The sequence below is a fragment of the Aquarana catesbeiana genome, linkage group LG11, assembly GCF_042186555.1.
Source record: "Aquarana catesbeiana isolate 2022-GZ linkage group LG11, ASM4218655v1, whole genome shotgun sequence".
NCBI classification, from domain to species: Eukaryota; Metazoa; Chordata; class Amphibia; order Anura; family Ranidae; genus Aquarana; species Aquarana catesbeiana.
Genome location: NC_133334.1, coordinates 9,838,447 through 9,859,478, shown reverse-complemented (window position 1 = coordinate 9,859,478; position 21,032 = coordinate 9,838,447). Strand labels below are relative to the sequence as shown.

General features: G+C 46.3%; 1 protein-coding gene across 1 annotated transcript in view; it reads right to left on the bottom strand.

Moving 5' to 3' along the window:
• The window catches only part of LOC141112906 (vomeronasal type-2 receptor 26-like), a 67,818-nt gene that overhangs the window by 28,779 nt on the left and 18,007 nt on the right, over nt 1–21,032 (bottom strand). Inside the window, exon 3 of the mRNA XM_073606010.1 lies at nt 1,738–2,029. Within this exon, the coding sequence (XP_073462111.1) occupies nt 1,738–2,029 (292 nt within the window). The remainder of the gene's footprint in view (nt 1–1,737; nt 2,030–21,032) is intronic.

Here is a 21,032-nt window from a genome sequence, read left to right as displayed (position 1 = left end):
AGGGTTGCTCTTAAATTTACCTGCCAGGTATAGCTGGCTTGGCTAATTGTTAAGGATCAATTGATTTCACGTTAAGTCTGTAATTGCTGCACTTCACTCTTTTGCTGCTAGGTGGCTGGGTACTTGGTGGTAATAGATATGGGAAGGGCAATGCAAGGTCAGATTATAGGTGTATGGGGTATCCCAGCCAATGGGCAGGGGTTTTCTTGAATCCCTTGGCCTGCGCGGAGAACCTATATATTTGGGTGGAGTCAGGTGATCAATGTTCTGTGCCACCTGGACGGCAGTCTGAGTGGATGTGTGTTGTATTGCCTGGGCTGCTAGGCCAGAGTTTGGGCCTATCCCGGGCACATATGGCTGCTAGGCTGTCTGAGGGCCTATCCAGAAGCAAGAGAATAGGGCAGGATTGGGATTGCGGCTTGCAGTCCAACCAGAAGTGACGGCCGGAGAACCTGTCATGGTCGGGACCAAGGGATCATCCACCTTATTATCAGGGACCACAGTGAGTAGCTGAAGCAAGTACCAGAGCAGTATTCTCACCAAGAATCAGGAAACTTCAGTGGGTATCATGCCAGGGACCCAGCCAGCGGAGGTGACGCTTGCAGAGCAGCCTTGTGTGTCAATCTAGGGACCAGGCAGGCCAGTGGAGTGAAGCTTGAGAAGTATCTCGAGTGCCAAGCTAGGGACCCAGCAGCGAGGTGGGGGTGACGCTTGAGGAAGATACCACCATGAAGATTGGAGGAGCTCAAGGGATTCAGTGACAGTAAATCATCTAGTCTAGTGAGAGACTGGGAGCTCAGTGGGCTGAAGTACTACAAGAAGTGATTGTAGTGGAAGCGAAGAAACTGTTACATTTTTTGTTAGGAACTGATAAAGATGGTTGCCATGGGAGACAGCATTCCTATACATGCAGATGTGGTGTCTTGCTGGATGCCTTTCCCTGAATGGCTGTTCTCCTGTTGAAGTCTCGGAGTCTGCCAATTATTCTTGCAAGGGTGTCCTGGCCCTAACCCTCTCTCCCAAAGTTCTGTTAAGAGAAATAAAATCTCTTTTGCATTCAAGAAGTATCTGGTGCCCAATCAATCTACCTTGCATTACACTCACTATGCCATGCAACCCACCATATTCAGAAGGATGTCAGCTATCTCTGGCCCTGGAGGTTCTCTTTAGACCATAGGAGGCCTGGTACCTTGCTACACTTACATAGTATTAATTGACCACATTGAGCTGGACCTGTTCTATAACACTAAAGAGCTTTTGACACTTATCCAAGTAGCTTCCTCTGTTCTAATGAGTGACAGAATAAAGCCCCATCATTTATTTCCACATGGGACGTAACTTAATCACTTAATCACTTAACTTAATCACTTAATCACCCAGAATCAAACACCATGGAGGGTGTCAATACAGATGCTGATTGTCCCAGAATATGTTGGGACGTGTTTGTGTTCTAATTACATAATCCAAACCCCATGGTGCCATGGCATCTGGAACAGGTAATAGTTACTCAATGATTAACAAGTGTTAATCATTATCAAATTGCCGGTGTAGAATTGTTAAAATGATATTATATGTAGGTGACAGATGGTATTGAAGACCATTAACAATGGTCCTGGCTGGTAAGGCCATTGCTGTATGATCAGATCTGAACATTTGAAAATGAAATTTAGACCGTCTCACAATAAACTGTTTTAATGAAGTCAACTTAAATTCTAAAAGAAAAAAGGCCTTACTGACCTGCGCATAATGATATAAAGCCAATATCTGTGCTATAGATGTGGTGGTTGAAGAGCTCTGGTCTCCAATGAAGCCCAGTATTTTTTTACGTTCTCTGCAAGAGTAATTTGGAACCATCTTTCCTGGTCCAGATAAAATCTGCAATGTGTTTTTTATCGCCTTTCTGCTCTCCTGACAGGAGTCATATACGTGATATCCAAGAGTAATATTTGGTAACATTGTAGGGTTATTGTTAATTTCATCAATGGCATAAAAAAAAGTCAACAGATCCTTATAAAAGTGTGGCTGAGGACTGCAAAACAAAAAACAAAAACGTATGATTTGGACTTTTCAGTTATTTGGGGGGTATATTGGTTTTTATTTGTGAGAAAGGACCTTTATTTTAGAGTACACTTTTTTAAAATTTTATGTTGATAGGGCCTTTATTTAAGTTTGGGTGGTCAAAGCAAAGCATTCACATGTTACTTACCATCTTTTCTTGAGATGATGTCATCTCTCTGCTCGCCTGCTTCACCCCCAACAGTGTCTTTTGTTCGCCGCACACCGCTACATTATTTGAAAGAAAATGTAAAAGTAGTGTACACTTTTACCATCTCACACTTTATCACTCACATTCATTGCACCCTCTGTCCCAATAGAGAAAATAAAAGTTAGGCATATAGCAGTTAGGCCTACTATCCCTAACTCAAACTGTTCTACTGCCCAATTTTACTCTGCGGTATCCTCTACAGCAGAGGTCTCAAACCCCTGGGCCGCATCCCACTACCAGGCCGCAGCTTGTTTGCAGCTGGGCTGCGAAGTCTGAACTATCTGAGGTGTGGTGGCGGGTGAGCAGAGAGATCACCGCCATCACTGCACTTCCGCCCACACAGCCCTGCAGCTACACTGTTGGGGGTGAAGCAGGCGAGCAGAGAGATGACATCATCTCCCATCACCCACACACATCACCGCTGTTCCGCCCACACAGCCCAGCCAGTATACTGTTGGAGGTGAAGCCGGTGAGCAGAGAGATGACATCATCTCTCACCGCCCGCCCCACATCACCGCTGTTCTCCCTCACACGGAACCCACCACTCCAGTGCACTGCCTCTGTGGCAGGAGACAGCGGCATGTGCAATCTGCATCTGGTGGCATGTGACTGTGGCAATCTGCATCTGGTGGCATGTGGCAATCTGCATCTGGTGGCATGTGACTGTGGCAAGTGACTGTGGCCATCTGCACCTGGTGGCATGTGACTGTGGCATGTGGCAATATGCATCTGGTGGCATGTGGCAAGTGACTGTGGCAATCTGCATCTGGTGGCATGTGACTATCTGCATCTGGTGGCATGTGGCAATCTGCATCTGGTGGCATGTGGCAATCTGCACCTGGTGGCATATGATTGTGGCATGTGGCAATCTGCATCTGGTGGCATCTGACTGTGGCATGTGGAAATCTGCATCTGGTGGCATGTGACTGTGGCATGTGACAATCTGCATCTCGTGGCATGTGGCAATCTGCATCTGGTGGCAAGTGACTGTGGCATGTGGCAATATGCATCTGGTGGAAATCTGCATCTGGTGGCATGTGACTGTGGCATGTGGAAATCTGCATCTGGTGGCATGTGACTGTGCCATGTGGCAATCTGCATCTGGTGGCATGTGACTGTGGCAATCTGAATCTGGTGGCATGTGGCAATCTGCATCTGGTGGCAAGCTGCATCTGGTGGCAGATTCTGCATTATGGTGAGTTGAACTATTTAATCTTATATTACAATATAATAATAAAAATATTGCGCTTCAATCATCCTGACACCATATTAACCATGGTGTTGTGAAGATTAAAGTGCTAACACCAGCCATTTCCTGACAAATTGGCTGTGAAAAAACGCATTATCACCCAGACAAGCCCCCCACCCCCCCCACCTTGGGCCTTGGCACAATTTTCATCCACAATGCCGGTCCCTGGTGCCAAAAAGGTTGGGGACCACTGCTCTACAGTATCTTAATCCTTGTAGTAAAACCCCAAGCTGTGCTCCTTGACTTTAGTACATTTCATCCTTGCTTTGCACATTAAAAGTGATAGTAGGCCGAGGAAGAGGTTAGCATGCCTCAAAACGCATTTCTACTGCGCATGCCCAGAATGTGATGTCAGATGAGGGAGTTCCTTGTGTCCATGGTGGCTCTTTCAGTTCCCGTGCGTTACCCAGGGGATTCCACAATGGGATCGGTGCCCACCTTCCAGGCTTTCCCATGCCTGTGGCCGAAGCTGGAGAGACTTTCCTTGTGAGACTTTTATGTTCCACCGTAGCTCACAATACCCACCTGTACTTTGTCATCTTTGTAAGTGCAGTTTTATTGTTTAATAAATGTATATGCTTTTATTACTGTGATTTTCTCTCCTTGTTTGCATGCACCAGCTCCTGTATACCCAGTATCATCACTTACATAGGTAGAGTAGTTGGCTGCCATTTAGTTTTGAGCTGCCCACCTTTATCTTTGTGTCATTTGTTATTGTGGTTAAAGTGGTTGTAAACCTTGTTACACCACTTGTACCTACAGGTAAGCCTATAATAAGGCTTGCCTGTAGGTACTGTAAATATATTTACCATATACACTTGCACCAACGTCATCAGCGCATGTGCACTGAAGAAATGGCTCGCTCGTGCCATTTCTTCAGCAGCCGTGCCATGACCAGCGGCTCCCTCGAGCATTGCGCAGGAGTGACGGCATTGCGGCTCCAGCCAATCACAGCATCGGAGCCCTCAAACCCGGAAATAACTCCGGGAGACATGTCGCCGGTCACAGCGGTGTACAGTGGACTGCTGCCACAGCATTGATCTAAGGTAAGTATTTGATATTGAGCCTTGGTCTTACAGGGTTTTTTTTTTCTGAGATTACAACCTCTTTAATTCTGTGTGTTCACATTGTCACAGTTCACAGTTTATTCTTACACCATTTTATTTTTATCTTTATTTTGGTTTTTGGCCTTCTTTCCTTGCCACCTGCATTGGGGGCAACTTAGATTGCACGCTGTGGTCCCTGGGGGTACCCCATGGGTTCTTCTTTCCTTGATCCTTTTGCACACCAGCAGGGCCACCATCAGGGGGTTCAGCCGTTACAACTGTAAGGGGCCTGCCCATGCCAGAAGAAGGCAGGATGTGTGAAGGGGATCCGTGGTGTGCAGTATAGAAACAATCTCACAGTTTCTGCAGTTCTCATTGATTTTAGACATCAAGCTCTTTACAGCCACCTCTGGCTACTATGTGCATGTGCACTCCTCGTGTAACAGTGATCTGCCTGTACTGTGCTTCTCACCAACATGTCAGCTTTGTAAAAACGAGCTGGGACCAGGTAGGAAGTAGGGGCTGTGAAGGAAAGGGAGGGGGCTGTTTGTGTACAGGGAGGGGCCAGAGGCTTGTGTGTGTACAGATTTGTGTATGTGGGACTTCCATATATACAGGTGTGTGGGGGGGTGGCTGACATATATGCAGGTGTGTGGGGGGGCGCTGACATATATGCAGGTGTGTGGGAGGGCGCTGACATATCTACAGGTGTTTGTAGAGGGGTGGCTGACATATATACAAGTGTGTGGGGGGCTGACATATATACAGGTGTGTGGAGGGGTGGCTGACACATATACAGGTGTGTGTGGGGGTGCTGATATATATACAGGTGTGTGTGGGTGGGGGGGCTGAAATATATACAGTTGTGTGAGGGGGCTGACATATATACAGGTGTGTGTGAGGGGGGCTGCCATATATACAGGTGTGTGTGTATGGGGGGCTGAAATATATATAGGTGTGTGGAGGGGTGGCTGAAATATATACAGTTGTGTGAGGGGGGCTGACATATATACAGGTGCGTGGGGGAGCTGACATATATACAGGTGTGTGTGAGAAGGGATGCCATATATACAGGTGTGTGTTTATGGGGAGCTGACATATATACAGGTGTGTGTGGGGGGCTGCCATATATACAAGTGTGTGTGTGGGGCTGCCATATATACAGGTGTGTGTGTATGGGGGGCTGAAATATATATAGGTGTGTGGAGGGGTGGCTGAAATATATACAGTTGTGTGAGGGGGGCTGACATATATACAGGTGCGTGGGGGAGCTGACATATATACAGGTGTGTGTGAGAAGGGATGCCATATATACAGGTGTGTGTTTATGGGGAGCTGACATATATACAGGTGTGTGTGGGGGGCTGCCATATATACAAGTGTGTGTGTGGGGCTGCCATATATACAGGTGTGTGTGTATGGGGGGCTGAAATATATATAGGTGTGTGGAGGGGTGGCTGAAATATATACAGTTGTGTGAGGGGGGCTGACATATATACAGGTGCGTGGGGGAGCTGACATATATACAGGTGTGTGTAAGAAGGGATGCCATATATACAGGTGTGTGTGTTTATGGGGAGCTGACATATATACAGGTGTGTGTGGGGGGCTGCCATATATACAAGTGTGTGTGTGGGGCTGCCATATATATACAGGTGTGTGTGGGGGGGCTGACATATAAACAGGTGTGAGGGTGGCTGACATATATACAGGTTTGGGGAGGACAAAAATACAGGTGTGTGGGGGGGCGACATATATACAGGTGTGTGGGGGGGCGACATATATACAGATGTGTGTGGGAGGGGTGACAAATATACAGGTTTGGGGGGCTGACAAATATACAGGTGTGAGGGGGCTGACATATATACAGGATTGAGGGGGGGCGTACAGGGGAGTTGGCCGGTGTGCGGATTCGGTAGGATGACACATAGGCAAGCCCTGGGGAATGTTGGAGGTCAGGCTCGGGGGGGCGGGGGACCCAGGTCTAAAGCTGTGTGAGGGGTCCAAAAATTTCTGATGGCTGCCCTACACACCAGTAGCCAGGTCTGGAATGGGAATAAAAAACAGCCCTGGAAAAAAAATTATACCAGCCCCATAGCATAATTATACCAGCCCAACAGCATAACATCATTATTTTCTTGTTCATGAAAGGGAAAACACATAAAGCACATTTGAAGAGTGTATTATATATAGATAATACAGATATGAAATCACATAGGGCTTTTTATATATATATATAAGCAAATTCCAGTTAAAAGTGGTCAATCATCAAGGGGGACCCCAGGAACTCAGAACGTGGGGGGGGGGGACCTTCCGCAGAAAGAATGCACTAAGGTAAGGGGGGTGGGTTACTGATATAAGGGGGAAACCTATCAGTGCCCCCTTACATTATCGTATTCATCCCCCTTACATCAGTGACCCCCTCAGACTCGCCTAGCGGTGCTGTCACTGACCTCCTCTCAGGTGCACCGTGCAGGGCTCAATCGGCTCCAGCTCGGTGGCTCTGGTTTTATCCTATAGTCTCCTCACCACAGTCCTTATGGAGACAAAAAGATATTTATCTTCTTTGTAGTAAATGTGTTACCTAGTGACCTTATTCCTAAAGAATTGCTTCTAAAACCTGTATGTGTCAAAAGGTTGAATAAAAACTGTGACTGGTGACGGATTTTTTCTATTAAAAGTGAAAAATGCAACATATGGTGCTCCAATTATTCAGCAAAGGTGCATTGTGTGCTTTAAATTAGGTAATAAATTAGGTAAATAGTTGTGGATATGGATACAATACCACCTAAGTGGAAAGTATAAAAAAGGAAAACAGGAGTAGTGTGGTGCTGCCCTTATGGAGACAAAAGGACTTTTTCTTTAAAATAAACAATAGCTCTATAATTCCTAAAGTATTGCTTCTAAGCCTGTGTGCGCCAAATGATTAAATAAAATCTGTGACTGGTGCTAAGTACTTACTATTAAAGGTACAATTGCAACATAGGGTGCTTCAATTATTCAACAAAAGTGCATGGTGCAACATCACTCAAGTGACCAGTGTTAAACCATAAAAATGTATACAAAATTGTGCAAATTATCCATCATATATAGTGACTGATGTGCTGTGACCAGTAATAGTTGGATAGGAAAAGTTCCGTTTATGAAAAAACAAGTTCTTTTTAAAATTGTTTTGATGTGTTCAATCCCTGAGGGTCAAATATCTGTAGGAAAACTTCTTATCCAGGTGCTGGTTTCTTTAATTAGTGCCTTGTCTGCATGCTCTGACAATGCTTGCACTCACCAGATTTTTCTTTCCCCTGCAGGGGATAAGAAGTTTTCCTACAGATATTTGACCCTCAGGGATTGAACACATCAAAACAAAACTTCTTATCCCCTGCAGGGGAAAGAAAAATCTGGTGAGTGCAAGCATTGTCAGAGCATGCAGACAAGGCACTAATTAAAGAAACCAGCTCCTGGATAAGAAGCTTTCCTACAGATATTTGACCCTCAGGGATTGAACACTTCAAAACAATTTTAAAAAGAACTTGTTTTTTCATAAACGGAACTTTTCCTATCCAACTATTACTGGTCACAGCACATCAGTCACTATATATGATGGATAATTTGCACAATTTTGTATAAATTTTTATGGTTTAACACTGGTCACTTGAGTGATGTTGCACCATGCACTTTTGTTGAATAATTGAAGCACCCTATGTTGCAATTGTACCTTTAATAGTAAGTACTTAGCACCAGTCGCAGATTTTATTTAATCATTTGGCGCACACAGGCTTAGAAGCAATACTTTAGGAATTATAGAGCTATTGTTTATTTTAAAGAAAAAGTCCTTTTGTCTCCATAAGGGCAGCGCCATACTACTCCTGTATCCTTTTTTATACTTTCCACTTAGGTGGTATTGTATCCATATCCACAACTATTTACCTAATTTATTACCTAATTTAAAGCGCACAATGCACCTTTGCTGAATAATTGGAGCACCATATGTTGCATTTTTCACTTTTAATAGAAAAAATCGTCACCAGTCACAGTTTTTATTCAACCTTTTGACACATACAGGTTTTAGAAGCAATTCTTTAGGAATAAGGTCACTAAGTAACACATTTACTACAAAGAAGAAAAATATCTTTTTGTCTCCATAAGGGCAGCGCCATACTACTCCTGCTTTTTTACCATTTTCTAATACTTTCCACTTAGGCGGTATTGTATGTGTAGAGGCAGCAGCCATATCCACAACTAAAATACCCAATTCATAGCGCGGATTTACCCCATACACCTACTCCTCACCACAGTCCACACACGTCTGACTTCTCCCATGACCCCCATCCCGGCGGTGCTCCCACTCTTGACTCCTCTCCAGACTCCCACGGAGAATGTGGACATGATACAGGAGATGGTCAGAGACTGCAGACATGATACAAGAGCTCAATGCAGCCTCACCAGTGCCCATCAAATGCAGCCTCATCAGTGCCAATCCATTACAGCCTCACTGTGCCCATCAATTGCAGCCTCACTGTGCCCACCAATTACAGCCTCACTGTGATAATCAAATACAGCCTCACTGTGCCTATCAATGCAGCCTCACTGTGCCAATCAAATACAGCCTCACTGTGCCCATCAATTGCAGCCTCACTGTGCCCATCAATTGCAGCCTCACTGTGCCCACCAATGCAGCCTCACTGTGATAATCAAATACAGCCTCACTGTGCCTATCAATGCAGCCTCACTGTGCCAATCAAATACAGCCTCACTGTGCCCATCAATTGCAGCCTCACTGTGCCCATCAATTGCAGCCTCACTGTGCCCACCAGTGCAGCCTCACTGTGCCCATCAATGCAGCCTCACTGTGCCCACCATTGCAGCCTCACTGTGCCCATAAATGCAGCCTTACTGTGCTCATCAATGCAGTGTTACTGTGCCCATGAATGCGGTCTCACTGTGCCATCAAATGTAGCCTCACTGGGCCTGTGAATGCAGCCTCACTGTGCCCATCAAAAGCCGCCTCACTGTGTTGAAGAATGCAGCATCACTGTGTCCAAGAATGCAGCATCACCGTGCCCATTATTGCAGCATCACTGTGACCATCATTGTGCCCACCAATGCAGCCTCACTGTGATAATCAAATACAGCCTCACTGTGCCTATCAATGCAGCCTCACTGTGCCAATCAAATACAGCTTCACTGTGACCATCATTGCACCCTTACTGTACCCACCATTGCAGCCTCACTGTGCCCATGAATGCAGCCTCACTGTGCCCACCATTGCAGCCTCACTGTGCCCATGAATGCAACATCACTGTGCCCATGAATGCAACATCACTGTGCCCATCATTGCAGTCTTGCTGTGCCAGTGAATGCAGCCTTACTGTGCCTGTGAATGCAGTCTAACTGTGCCCACCATTGCAGCCTCACTGTTCCCGTGAATGCAGCCTCATTGTGCCCACTATTGAAGCCTCACTGTGCCCATGAATGCAGCATCACTGTGCCCATCATTGCAGTCTTGCTGTGCCAGTGAATGCAGCCTTACTGTGCCTGTGAATGCAGTCTAACTGTGCCCACCATTGCAGCCTCACTGTTCCCGTGAATGCAGCCTCATTGTGCCCACTATTGCAGCCTCACTGTGCCCATGAATGCAGCATCACTGTGCCCATCATTGCAGCCTCACTGTGGCCATCAATGCAGCCTCACTGCCCATCAATGCAGCATCACTGTGCCCATCAAATGCAGCTTTACTGTGCCCGTGAATGCAGCCTCACTGTGCCCGTGAATGGAGCCTCACTGTGCCCATGAATGGAGCCTCACTGTGCCCGTGAATGCAGCCTCACTATGCCCATCAAATAGAGCCTCACTGTGTCCATGAATGCAGTCTCACTGTGCCCACCATTGCAGCCTCACTGTGCCCGTGAATGCAGCCTCACTGTACCCACCATTGCAGCTTCACTGTGTCCACCATTGCACCCTCACTGTGCCCACCATTACAGCCGCACTGTGCCCATGAATGCAGTCTCACTGTGGCAATTAATACAGACTCACCATTGCCTGGTAACACACACACACAGCGGGCATCTGCTCCTGAGTATCACAGAGCTGGCTGGGTCTGTGTTCAGCAGCCACGCTGTAACAAGGTCCCGCCCCCCTAGACCGGCTTGTGTGATAGGCAGAACACTGATTCAATCTACACGAGCTGGTCTAGGGAGGCGGGACCTTGTTACAGCGCGGTCGTCGAACACAGACCCAGCCAGCTCCATGATACACAGGAGGAGGAGAGCGGAGTGCTGCAGCCGCAACTCAAAGCGGGCCCAGGGCAGGCGGCCTACCAGGAAATTTCCCGGTATCCCGGTAGGCCAGTCTGGCCCTGCCAGTACCAGTGTCACTGTCAGGAATCAGCAGCCCAGCCTAAGGTGCAAAAAGACTTCATTTAATATTTGTACATCTCAGATGTTTGAATCCTATGGGTAATAGGTTTATGAAGGTTCTCATTTATCCAGGTCACGGTATAGCTCGTCATAGTCACATTCATTCATGTAATGGTGAGGACAATTCATAGCTTATCAAAGCCACTTCTTCACTGAAATGTGTAAAGGGGAGACAATGCAGGAGAAGAATTAGGAGATGGGGACAGAGCTTTCCACCCCATAACACCCTGAGCAAGGACCTCCAGGCATTATTTTAACCACTTCAGCTGCGGAAGGTTTACCCCCCTTCCTGTCCAGGCCATTTTTTGTGATACCGCACTGTTTTGCTTTAACTGACAATTGCACGGTCGTGCTGTACCCAAATAAAACTGATGTCCTTTTTTTCCCACAAATAGAGCTTTCTTTTAGTGGTGTTTGGTCACCTCTGCAGTTTTTTTTTTTGCACTATAATAAAAAAAAAAACGACAATTTTGAAAAAAAACAATATTTTTAACTTTCTGCTATAAGACATTTCCAATTAAAAAAATGTAAAAAAAAATCAAATTTCTTCCTCAATTTAGGCCAATATGTATTCTGCTACATATTTTTGGTAAAAAAGATTGCAAAAATATTGATTGGTTTGTGCAAAAGTTATAGCGTCTACAAACTTTGGGATAGATGTATGGACCTTTGATTTTTTTTAATTGTTTTTACTAGTAATGGTGGCGACCAGCCATTTTTAGTGCGATTGCGACATTGCGGCAGACAAATCTGTAAACTAAGTAGAGCTGCACGATTCAAGACTAAAATGAGAATCAAAATTTTTTTTTTGCTTAACAAAAAGATCACGATTCTCTCATGAAAATATGTATAATGTTTGGGGGTTCTAAGTAATTTTCTAGCAAAAAATACTGATTTTAACTTTGTAAGAAACAAGTGTCAGAAAAAGGTTTAGTCTTTAAGGAGTTAAACTGACCTCATCTACACACAGAAGTTCATCCCTTTGATCTAACAACCAAAAGCTACAATGTTTATAGTTAATCTACTAGCCTGGACAATGTTGTGAAAAACTTGGCAGGCTGCCCGGGTTTTTTCTTTTGACAGCTGAGTGAGCAGAGAACTCTCTACACTTTTTACATGAAAATATCGTGAATTTCTCTATAGAGATCGTAAGGGGTGTTGAATCGAGATCACAATTTTTTAATGATTAATCCTGCAGCTCTAACACTAAGTGACACTTTTTGGGGACCAGTGACACTAATATAGTGATCAGTGCTAAATAAAAAAAATGCACTGTCACTGTATAAATGACACTGGCAGGGAGAGGGTTATTATCAAGGGTGATCAACGGGTTAAGTGTGCTCCTAGGGGGTGCTTTCTAACTGTGTGGGGGATGGACAGACTGGAGGAAGCAAGACATCTGTGTTCCTGATTAGCAGGAACACAAGATCTCTCTCTTCCTTTCTGACAGAACGATGGTCTGCCTTGTTTACAGCGCCGTTCTGCCTCTCCTACGAATGATCGCGGGTGGGCATTGCAGCCACCGGATCTGCTGATTGGCTCCTGCTGTGTCCAATCACAACAGGGATCACGTTGTCCCCCTGATGAAGTCACGTGAGTGTGACACTACGCCGTTGGGACAGACAGGCAAACCGGACGTGACATTCTTTGTGCACAAGCTCACCGCTTGTAGTTTACATGCTTTTAACTTGCTTTGGTCATGTGAGTACCACAGCTGGAAGCTGAATAAAGTACATTTTGTTTTTACGTTATCACACTATTTGGAACCCCCTTTCTCTTCACATATCTTTATGGGTGAACCCGGGAGGGGTACTCAAAACACACTAGATTTAAGAAGTACACCTTTATACCCTATCTCTGGGGGGATTTTCGATTAAACGCCACCTAGACGAAACCATTGGTATCTATCCATAAAGGCTTGTAACAAGATCGTCCAGGACATCTATTGTTTTCTACATGCAGTTTTCTTACAGCCATAAGGTAAGAGGCCACCTTGCACCTAGGTGTCACGGCACAAGAAAGAAAAGACACCCACCTTTATGTCACCTCGATATTTGTATTTTGCACAAGAGACCTTTCACCTTTATAAGATATCACTACTATTACTGAAGATTTTAACCACTTCGGCCCCGGAAGATTTGGCTGCTGAATGACCGGGCCATTTTTTGCGATGCGGCACTGCGTTGCATTAACTGACAATTGCGCGGTCATGCAACGCTGCACTCAAACAAAATTTACGTTCTTTTTTTCCCACAAATAGAGTTTTCTTTTGGTGGTATTTGATTGCCTCTGCGGGTTTTATTTTTTGCGCTATAAACAAAAAAAAGCGACAATTTTGAAAAAAACTCAATATTTTGTACTTTTTGCTATATCCCCATTTTTTTTTTTAAAAAAGCTAATTATTTCTTAGTTTAGGCCAATATGTATTCTTCTACATATTTTTGGTAAAAAAAATTGCAATAAGTTTATATTGATTGGTTATAGCATCTACAAAATAGGGGATAGATTTATAGCATTTTTATTATTATTATTTTTTTTTACTAGTAATGGTGGCGATTTTTATCAGGACTGCGATATTATGGCAGACACATTGGACACTTTTGACACATTTTTTGGGACCATTGACATTTATACAGCAATCAGTGCTATAAAAATGCACTAATTACTGTAAAAATGTCACTGGAAGGGAAGGGGCAGTGGCGGAACTATAGGGGTCACTGCAGTCGCACTTGCGACTGGGCCTTGCCATTCTGCCGCTGTGGGGGGGCCCAAGACCCGGCATCTCTCCCTGCATCTCTGGCTTGCCATTTGGAATGCAGTGGGGGGAGGTGGGAGGCAGCGATCGGCAGCTCTCTTGTTCCTGTGGGCGGTGGGATCTCCCTGCAGCTTGTAGTTCTTCCCCAGTGTCAGTGTATACAGTGGAGAGAAGAGGGGAGGGGCCTCTGACCCAGGCAGGTATCAGTTTCACTTTCAGCGAGTCGGCTCTACTTGTACACTGCTGCTGATACCTGCCTGGGTCAGAGGCCCCTCCCCTCTCCACTGTATACACTCAGGAGAAGAACTACAAGCCTCATGGAGATTCCCCTGCCTGTGGACACCATAGAGCTGCTGATCGCCGCCTCCCACCTCCACCAGCCAGGTACATGGGGAACCTCTTGAAGGAGGGGGGGTCAGCAGTCTGGGGACCCTGATGTAAGGGGGGGGCTTTCTGGGGACATTAATGTAAGGAGGGGCTCTCTGGGGACCCTGATGTAATGAGGGCCTCTCTGGGGACCCTGATGTAAGGAGGGGCTCTCTGGGGACCCTGATGTATGGGGGGGCCCTCTGGGGACCCTGATGTCTTGGGGGGGCTCTCTGGGGACCCTGATGTCTTGGGGGGGCTCTCTGGGTACCCTGATGTAAGGGGGATCCCTGGGGACCCTGATGTAAGGAGGGAGGCTCTCTAGGGACCCTAATGTAGGGGGGCTTTCTGGGGACCCTGATATAAGGAGGGCTCCCTGGGGACCCTGATGTAAGGGGAGGCTCTCTGGGGACCCTGATGTAAGGGGGGCTCTCTGGGGACCCTGATGTAAGGAGGGGCTCTCTGGGGACCCTGATGTTAGGGGTACTCTCTGGGGACCCTGATGTAAGGAAAGGGGTCTCTGGGGACCCTGATGTAATGAAAGGGGTCTCTGGGGCAGTGGCGTCTCCAGCTTTCATATTTAGGGGGGGCACATGGGGGGACAGGGACAAAAGTAGGGGGGCAACTATAAAATGCAAATATATATATATATATATATATATATATATATATATATATATATATATATATATATATATATATATATGTATATATATCCTGGGGCCCTTTACTATGACCCCACAATGGGCCCTTTCACATGTTCTGCAGTACGCTCCCTTCTTACTGTATTGGGGTCCCCCAGGGTGGCAGAAAACAAGAGATATATGTCACCAGCATACCAAGAAAATATAAGGGTCCAAAGCAGTGGGAGAACTATCAGGGTTGCAAAGGTTGTCTTGCCTCCGGGCCCTGGTGTTCTGCCACTGTGGGGTTCCCCAGCCTCCTCTTGCTGTCCTGCCCCTGCTATTGACAGCGCTGGTCTGGCATCTCTTGGAAATTACAGGCTGGTTCTCCTGTCCTAAGGATGGGACAAATCAGTCTGTTTTTTCAGTAACTGAGAGTCCCGGTGGAGTCCTTCCTGCAACTCGCTCTTCTCCCTGCCAATGAGGATGCAGGGGAAGAAGCAGATCGGGCGGCCGTGGTTGTGTGAGCGCTCGCATTATGCAGTGTCAGCGAGCAGAGGGAGGGGGGAGGAATCACCCGCAGGAGCTGACTGGGTACTCTCTCCCTCTTAGACATTGATTTTTTGTAAAAAAAAAAAAAAAAAAATTTTTTTTAATTGGGGGGCACATGGTGGGGCACAGCATAAGGTTGGGGGGGTCAGGGCCCCCTCTGCCCCCCCTAGGGACGCCATTGCTCTGGGGACACTGACGTAAGGAGGGGACTCTCTGGGGACCCTGATGTAGGGGGGCTCTCTGGGGACCCTGATGTAAGGGAGGCTCTCTGGGGACACTAATGTAGGGGGGCTCTCTGGGAACCCTATTGTAAGTGGGGCTCTCTGGGTACCCTGATGTAAGGGGGGATCCCTGGGGACCCTTATGTAAGGAGGGAGGCTCTCTGGGACCCTAATATAGGGGGAGGCTCTCTAAGGACCCTGATGTAAGGGGGGGCTCTTTGGGGACCCTGATATAATGAGGGGGGCTCTGAGGACCCTAATATAAGTAGGGAGGCTCTCTTGGGACCCTGATGTAAGGGGAGGCTCTCTAGGGACCCTAATGTAGGGGGGGCTCTCTGGGGACCCTGATGTAAGGAGGGCTCCCTGGGGACCCTGATGTAAGGGGGGTTCTCTGGGGACCCTGATGTAAGGGGAGAAACTCTGGGGACCATAATATAGGGGGAGGCTCTCTAAGGACCCTGATGTAAGGGGAGGCTGTCTGGGGACCCTTATGTAAGGGGGGCTCTCTGGGGACCCTGATGTAAGGAGGGGCTCCCTGGGAACTCTGATGTAAGTGGGGCTCTCTGGGTACCCTGATGTAAGGGGGGATCCCTGGGGACCTGTATGTAAGGAGGGAGGCTCTCTGGGGACCCTAATATAGGGGGAGGCTCTCTAAGGACCCTGATGTAAGGGGGGGCTCTTTGGGGACCCTGATGTAGGTGGTGGATCCCTGGGGACACTGATGTAAGTGGGGGATCTGCATTCAGATATGTAACAATATATATATATATATATACATATACATACACATATATATTATATATATGTGTATGCCCGCCAAAGTGTATGACTTTCCTTACTTAGCTGCTATGGGCTCTAGCCTGAGATCTTTTGTAGACCTAGCAATGCCATTGGTGGGGGCCCTTCATGGTTTCTTGCACCGGGGCCCTGAAGATTCTAGTTATGCCCCTGGGAAGGGGTTAACACTAGGGGTGATGAGTTAAATGTGTTCCTTGCTACATGTTTCTAACTGTAGGGGGAGGTGACTGAAGAGAGGAAGTGACGGATCGTGGTCCTAACTAATATGAACTAATAGGGTGGCACAGTGGTGTAGTGGGTAGCACTCTTGCCTAGCAGTAAGAAGGGTCGCTGGTTCGAATCCCGACCACGACACTACCTGCCTGGAGTTTGCATGTTCTCCCTGTGTCTGCGTGGGTTTCCTCCGGGTACTCCGGTTTCCTCCCACACTCCAAAGACATGCTGGTAGGTTAATTGGATCCTGTCTAAATTGGCCCTAGTATGTATGAATGTGAGTTAGGGACCTTAGATTGTAAGCTCCTTGAGGGTAGGGACTGATGTGAATGTATAATATATATGTAAAGCGCTGCGTAAATTGACGGCGCTATATAAGTACCATAAATAAATAAATAAATAAAAATAGGAACACACGACCTGTCACTCCTCTTAGAACAGAACAAGGATTTGTGTGTTTACACACACTTCCCTGTTCTGCCTCTCGTGCTCGTAATCACTCGTGGCTGGCGGTCATTGTGACCGTCGGCCATGAGCATCGGCATTCCCGCTGTGCAGTGTGCGCGTGCCTGCTATCCCGATCCCGCGAGCCGACGTATGGCTACAACGGTTCGTGGGATCGTGCCGACCTGACGCCGGCTGGTCGGCAAGCGGTTACGGTTTTTTAAATTTCACTTTTTTTTCACATTTTAATGTTTATGTATTTATTCTATTAGTAGCAGTGCAGCACCAGTCACTCTATATACAGGAATCACGTACAGGTACGTTATTTTGCGCTTAAAGGCTGCCCTGCCACAGTAAATGTACATGGGGTGGTCCTTAAATGGTTAATGAAAGCTGCAGATTTATAGAGACTGAAAATGACTTTTGACATTAACATGTTAAATCTTCTATGAGATTTTAGTGATTGGGATCACGTCTATTTTTAATATCAGGTTACGTCTGATTGCTTTCCTGTGTGTGAAGTCTAACACTGCATTGCTCAAGTTTCAGCTCTTACATTGATCCCGGCTTTGTCTGCTTTGTCACAGTGTGCAGGATTCCTGTCTCCCAACTTTGTTACTGGGTGCACTGTTTGACAGAAAGGCTTACGATCTAAATGAAATTCCGACCTTCTGCAACCCAAAACCCCTACAAAGGTGTCTGCGTATGTTTGGGATGACACCGGTCTGCTGCCAGCGTGGTCTTCGCCGTACCCGGGAATCCCTCACACTGTGAGATCAGAGACAAAGCAGACAAAGCCGGGATCAATACTGAGGATACAATGTAGGAGCTGAAACTAGAGCAATGCAGTGTTAGACTTCATAGAGAAAATCTGAGACACAAACCCACATTTTGTGGCACCACATCCAAAATTATGTAGTATAGGGAAAAAATGAATTTGGAAAGCTGGACTTTGACGGCTGCCACTGCAATCCCATTGAGGAAGAAAGTACTCGACAATGTATAAAAATTACAAAATTTATTGAAACAACATAGAACATTTAAATTCAAAATGTAATGTTTTTATGTTGTTTGAATACACTTTGCAATTTTTATACATTATCGAGTACTTTCTTCCCTATTGGGATTGCAGTGGCAGCCGTCAAAATCCAGCTTTCCAAATTTATTTTTCCCCAGTGTTAAGCCTCGTACACACGATCGGATTGTTGGCTTTACAGAGCGTCAGACTTTTGTCAAAAGGGTGTGTGCCAGGAACGTGTCTTGCATACTAACGACACACAATTGTTGGCCAACAAACACGAACGTATTGACGTACTACATGGAATCTCAGCTCTTGAGCGCCACCCTTTGGGCACCTTCTGCTAATGTCTTGTTTGGTGAGCATTGATTCCGAGCATGAGTGTTTGTACTTTGAACTTTTGTGTGACGGACTTGTGTATTGACGATATGAAAATCTAACAACAGACCGCTGCCTGCCAAAAATCTACTAGCCTGCAATCCAACATTTGTTGGCCAAAAGTTGGACAACAATTGTCTGATGGAGCATACTAATGGTTGGATTTTAGGCCAACAGTCTGTCATCATACAATCCCCTGCCAACAATCTGACCGTGTGTATGGGGTTTTAGACTTCACACACAGGAAAGCAATCAGACGTAACCTGCTATTAAAATAGACGTGATCCCAATCACTAAAATCTCATAGAAGCTTTAACATGTTAATGTCAAAAGTCATTTTCAGTCTTTGTAGATCTGCAGCTTTCAATAAAATAAAGCCTGGTGATCCTGCCATGGAGGTCCTTGCTCAGGGTGTTATGGGGTGGAGAGATCTGTTCCTGTCTCCTAATTCTTCTCCTGCATTGTCACACATTTTAACTTTTTTTGAGATAGGTTCTCTTTTACATATGAGGCAGGATACTCACTTCAAACACCACATTATAAAAAAAATTCTGAGCATAGTTAGAGAGTCATCGATGGCTCCTCTTAAAAGACTATTGACAGTGAAGACCCCTCCGATTATAACGTCTCCATCCTGATAATACTCATAGTCTTCATATACGGCGGCTTCCTCTGTTATGTAGGATAGTGCCGGTCTTGGGTTTTCAGTGTCAGCAGTACAAGGTGTCACATACAGAAGGAGCACACACAATTCTCCAATCTGTGTATGAGATGTCAGTATAATTCTACACAATACAACAGCAAGGAGATGAAGGGAGGTCTCTATAACCCGGTATAACATTATCTGGGAATACACAAGGCTACAAATCATGTCTATGGAATAAAACTGCATTCTCTTATATAGAGTGCTGTGCAGCTGCAATATGGTTACATATAATAATTTTATTTTCTGTTAATATCAGACTTTATCTTTGAATAAGAGAAAGAGAAGAAAATAAATGACAAACATTTGTAGGTGAGTCTTTTTTTTAAATGTTATCAGCAGACATTAAAATTAGTTGTTCCTAAACCAGTGTTATCCAAACTCAATGGGAAACAAATGTTAATAAAAACAGTAAATTTTCAGCTAATGGGCAATGGATGGTCAAACAGTTGACATGGGGGGTATGGGCATTGCCCTGGGGGACATTCAAATGAATGGAACCCCTCCTCACTACTAGTGATGAAATAAAGGCACCCCACGTTCAGTTTGGGGAATGTTACAGAAGTTCAGGTGCCAGTTCTGAACACCTCCGAACTCAATTGAAAACAAATGTTAAAAACAGTAAATGTCCAATTTTTGGTTAATAGGCAATGGAAGGTCAAACAATTGGCATGGGGTGGTCTGGGCATTGCTCTGGGGGACTTTTGAATTAACAGAACCCCTCCTCACTACTAGTAATGAAATGAAGGTACCCCCCCATTCGGTTTGTGGAACGTTTCTTAAGTTCAGGTGCCGGTTCTGAACCCCCCCGAACTCAATGGGAAACAAATGTCAGAAAACAGTAATGGACAATTTTTGGTTAATAGGCAATGGATGATCAAACAAATGATATGGGGGGATATGTTTGTGTCAGGGGGGTGATGTTAGGGGGGGCATTACTGTGGCTGGGGGGCAGAGGAAACTGCTATGGGGGCCAGAAGAAACTGCTTTGGGGGTGGTGATGTAAAGGAGGAATAAAACACTGCAATAGCGGGGCAGAGTACACTACTGTATGTGGGGGGCAGAGTACATTACTGTATGTGAGGGAAGAAGTGAAAGAGGCAAAAGACACTACTTATGGAGGATAGAGAACACTACTATGGGGGGAGGGGGAGAAGACAGCTATAAGGGCCAAAGAATACTGCTTTGGGAGAGCACAGGACACAACTGTGGGGGAGGGAGCAGGGGACACTACTATGGGGGAGCATAGGACACTACACAGGAGTGGGGGGGAGATGTGAAGGAGCACACTGCTATGGGGCAGGGGAGAGGACACTACAGTGGGGGTGTGATGTGAACGGGCAGAGGACACTACACTTGAGTGAGGGGTGATGTGAAGAGGACAGAGGCCAATGGTATAGGAGGCAGAAGACACTACAGTGGAGGAGTAATGTGAACCAGGGCAGAGGACACTGCTATGGGGGGGTCAGGGGACTCTACTGAGGGGTGATGTGAACGGGGGGCAGAGGCCAATGCTATAGGGGGCAGAGGACACTATACTTGAGTGGGGGGTGATGTGAACAGGGCAGTGGCCAATGCTATGGGGGGTAGAGGGCACTGCAGTGGGGGAGTAATGTGAACCAGGGCAGAGGACACTACACTTGAGTGGGGGGTTGATGTGAAGAGGGCAGAGGCCAATGCTATGGGGGGCAGAGGACACTAAAGTGGGGGAGTGATGTGAACCAGGGCAGAGGACACTGCTATAGGGGAACAGAGGACACTACACTTGAGTGGGAGGTGATGTGAAGAGTGCAGAGGCCGATGCAATGGTGGGGGGGCAGAGGACACTACAGTGGGGGAGTGATGTGAACTGGGGCTGAGGACACTGCTATGGGAGGGGCAGAGGAAACTACTGTGGGGGGTGATGTGAATGGGGGAAGAGCACAATGCTATGGGCAGGCAGAAGACACTACAGTGGGGGAGTGATGTGAACCCGGGCAGAGGA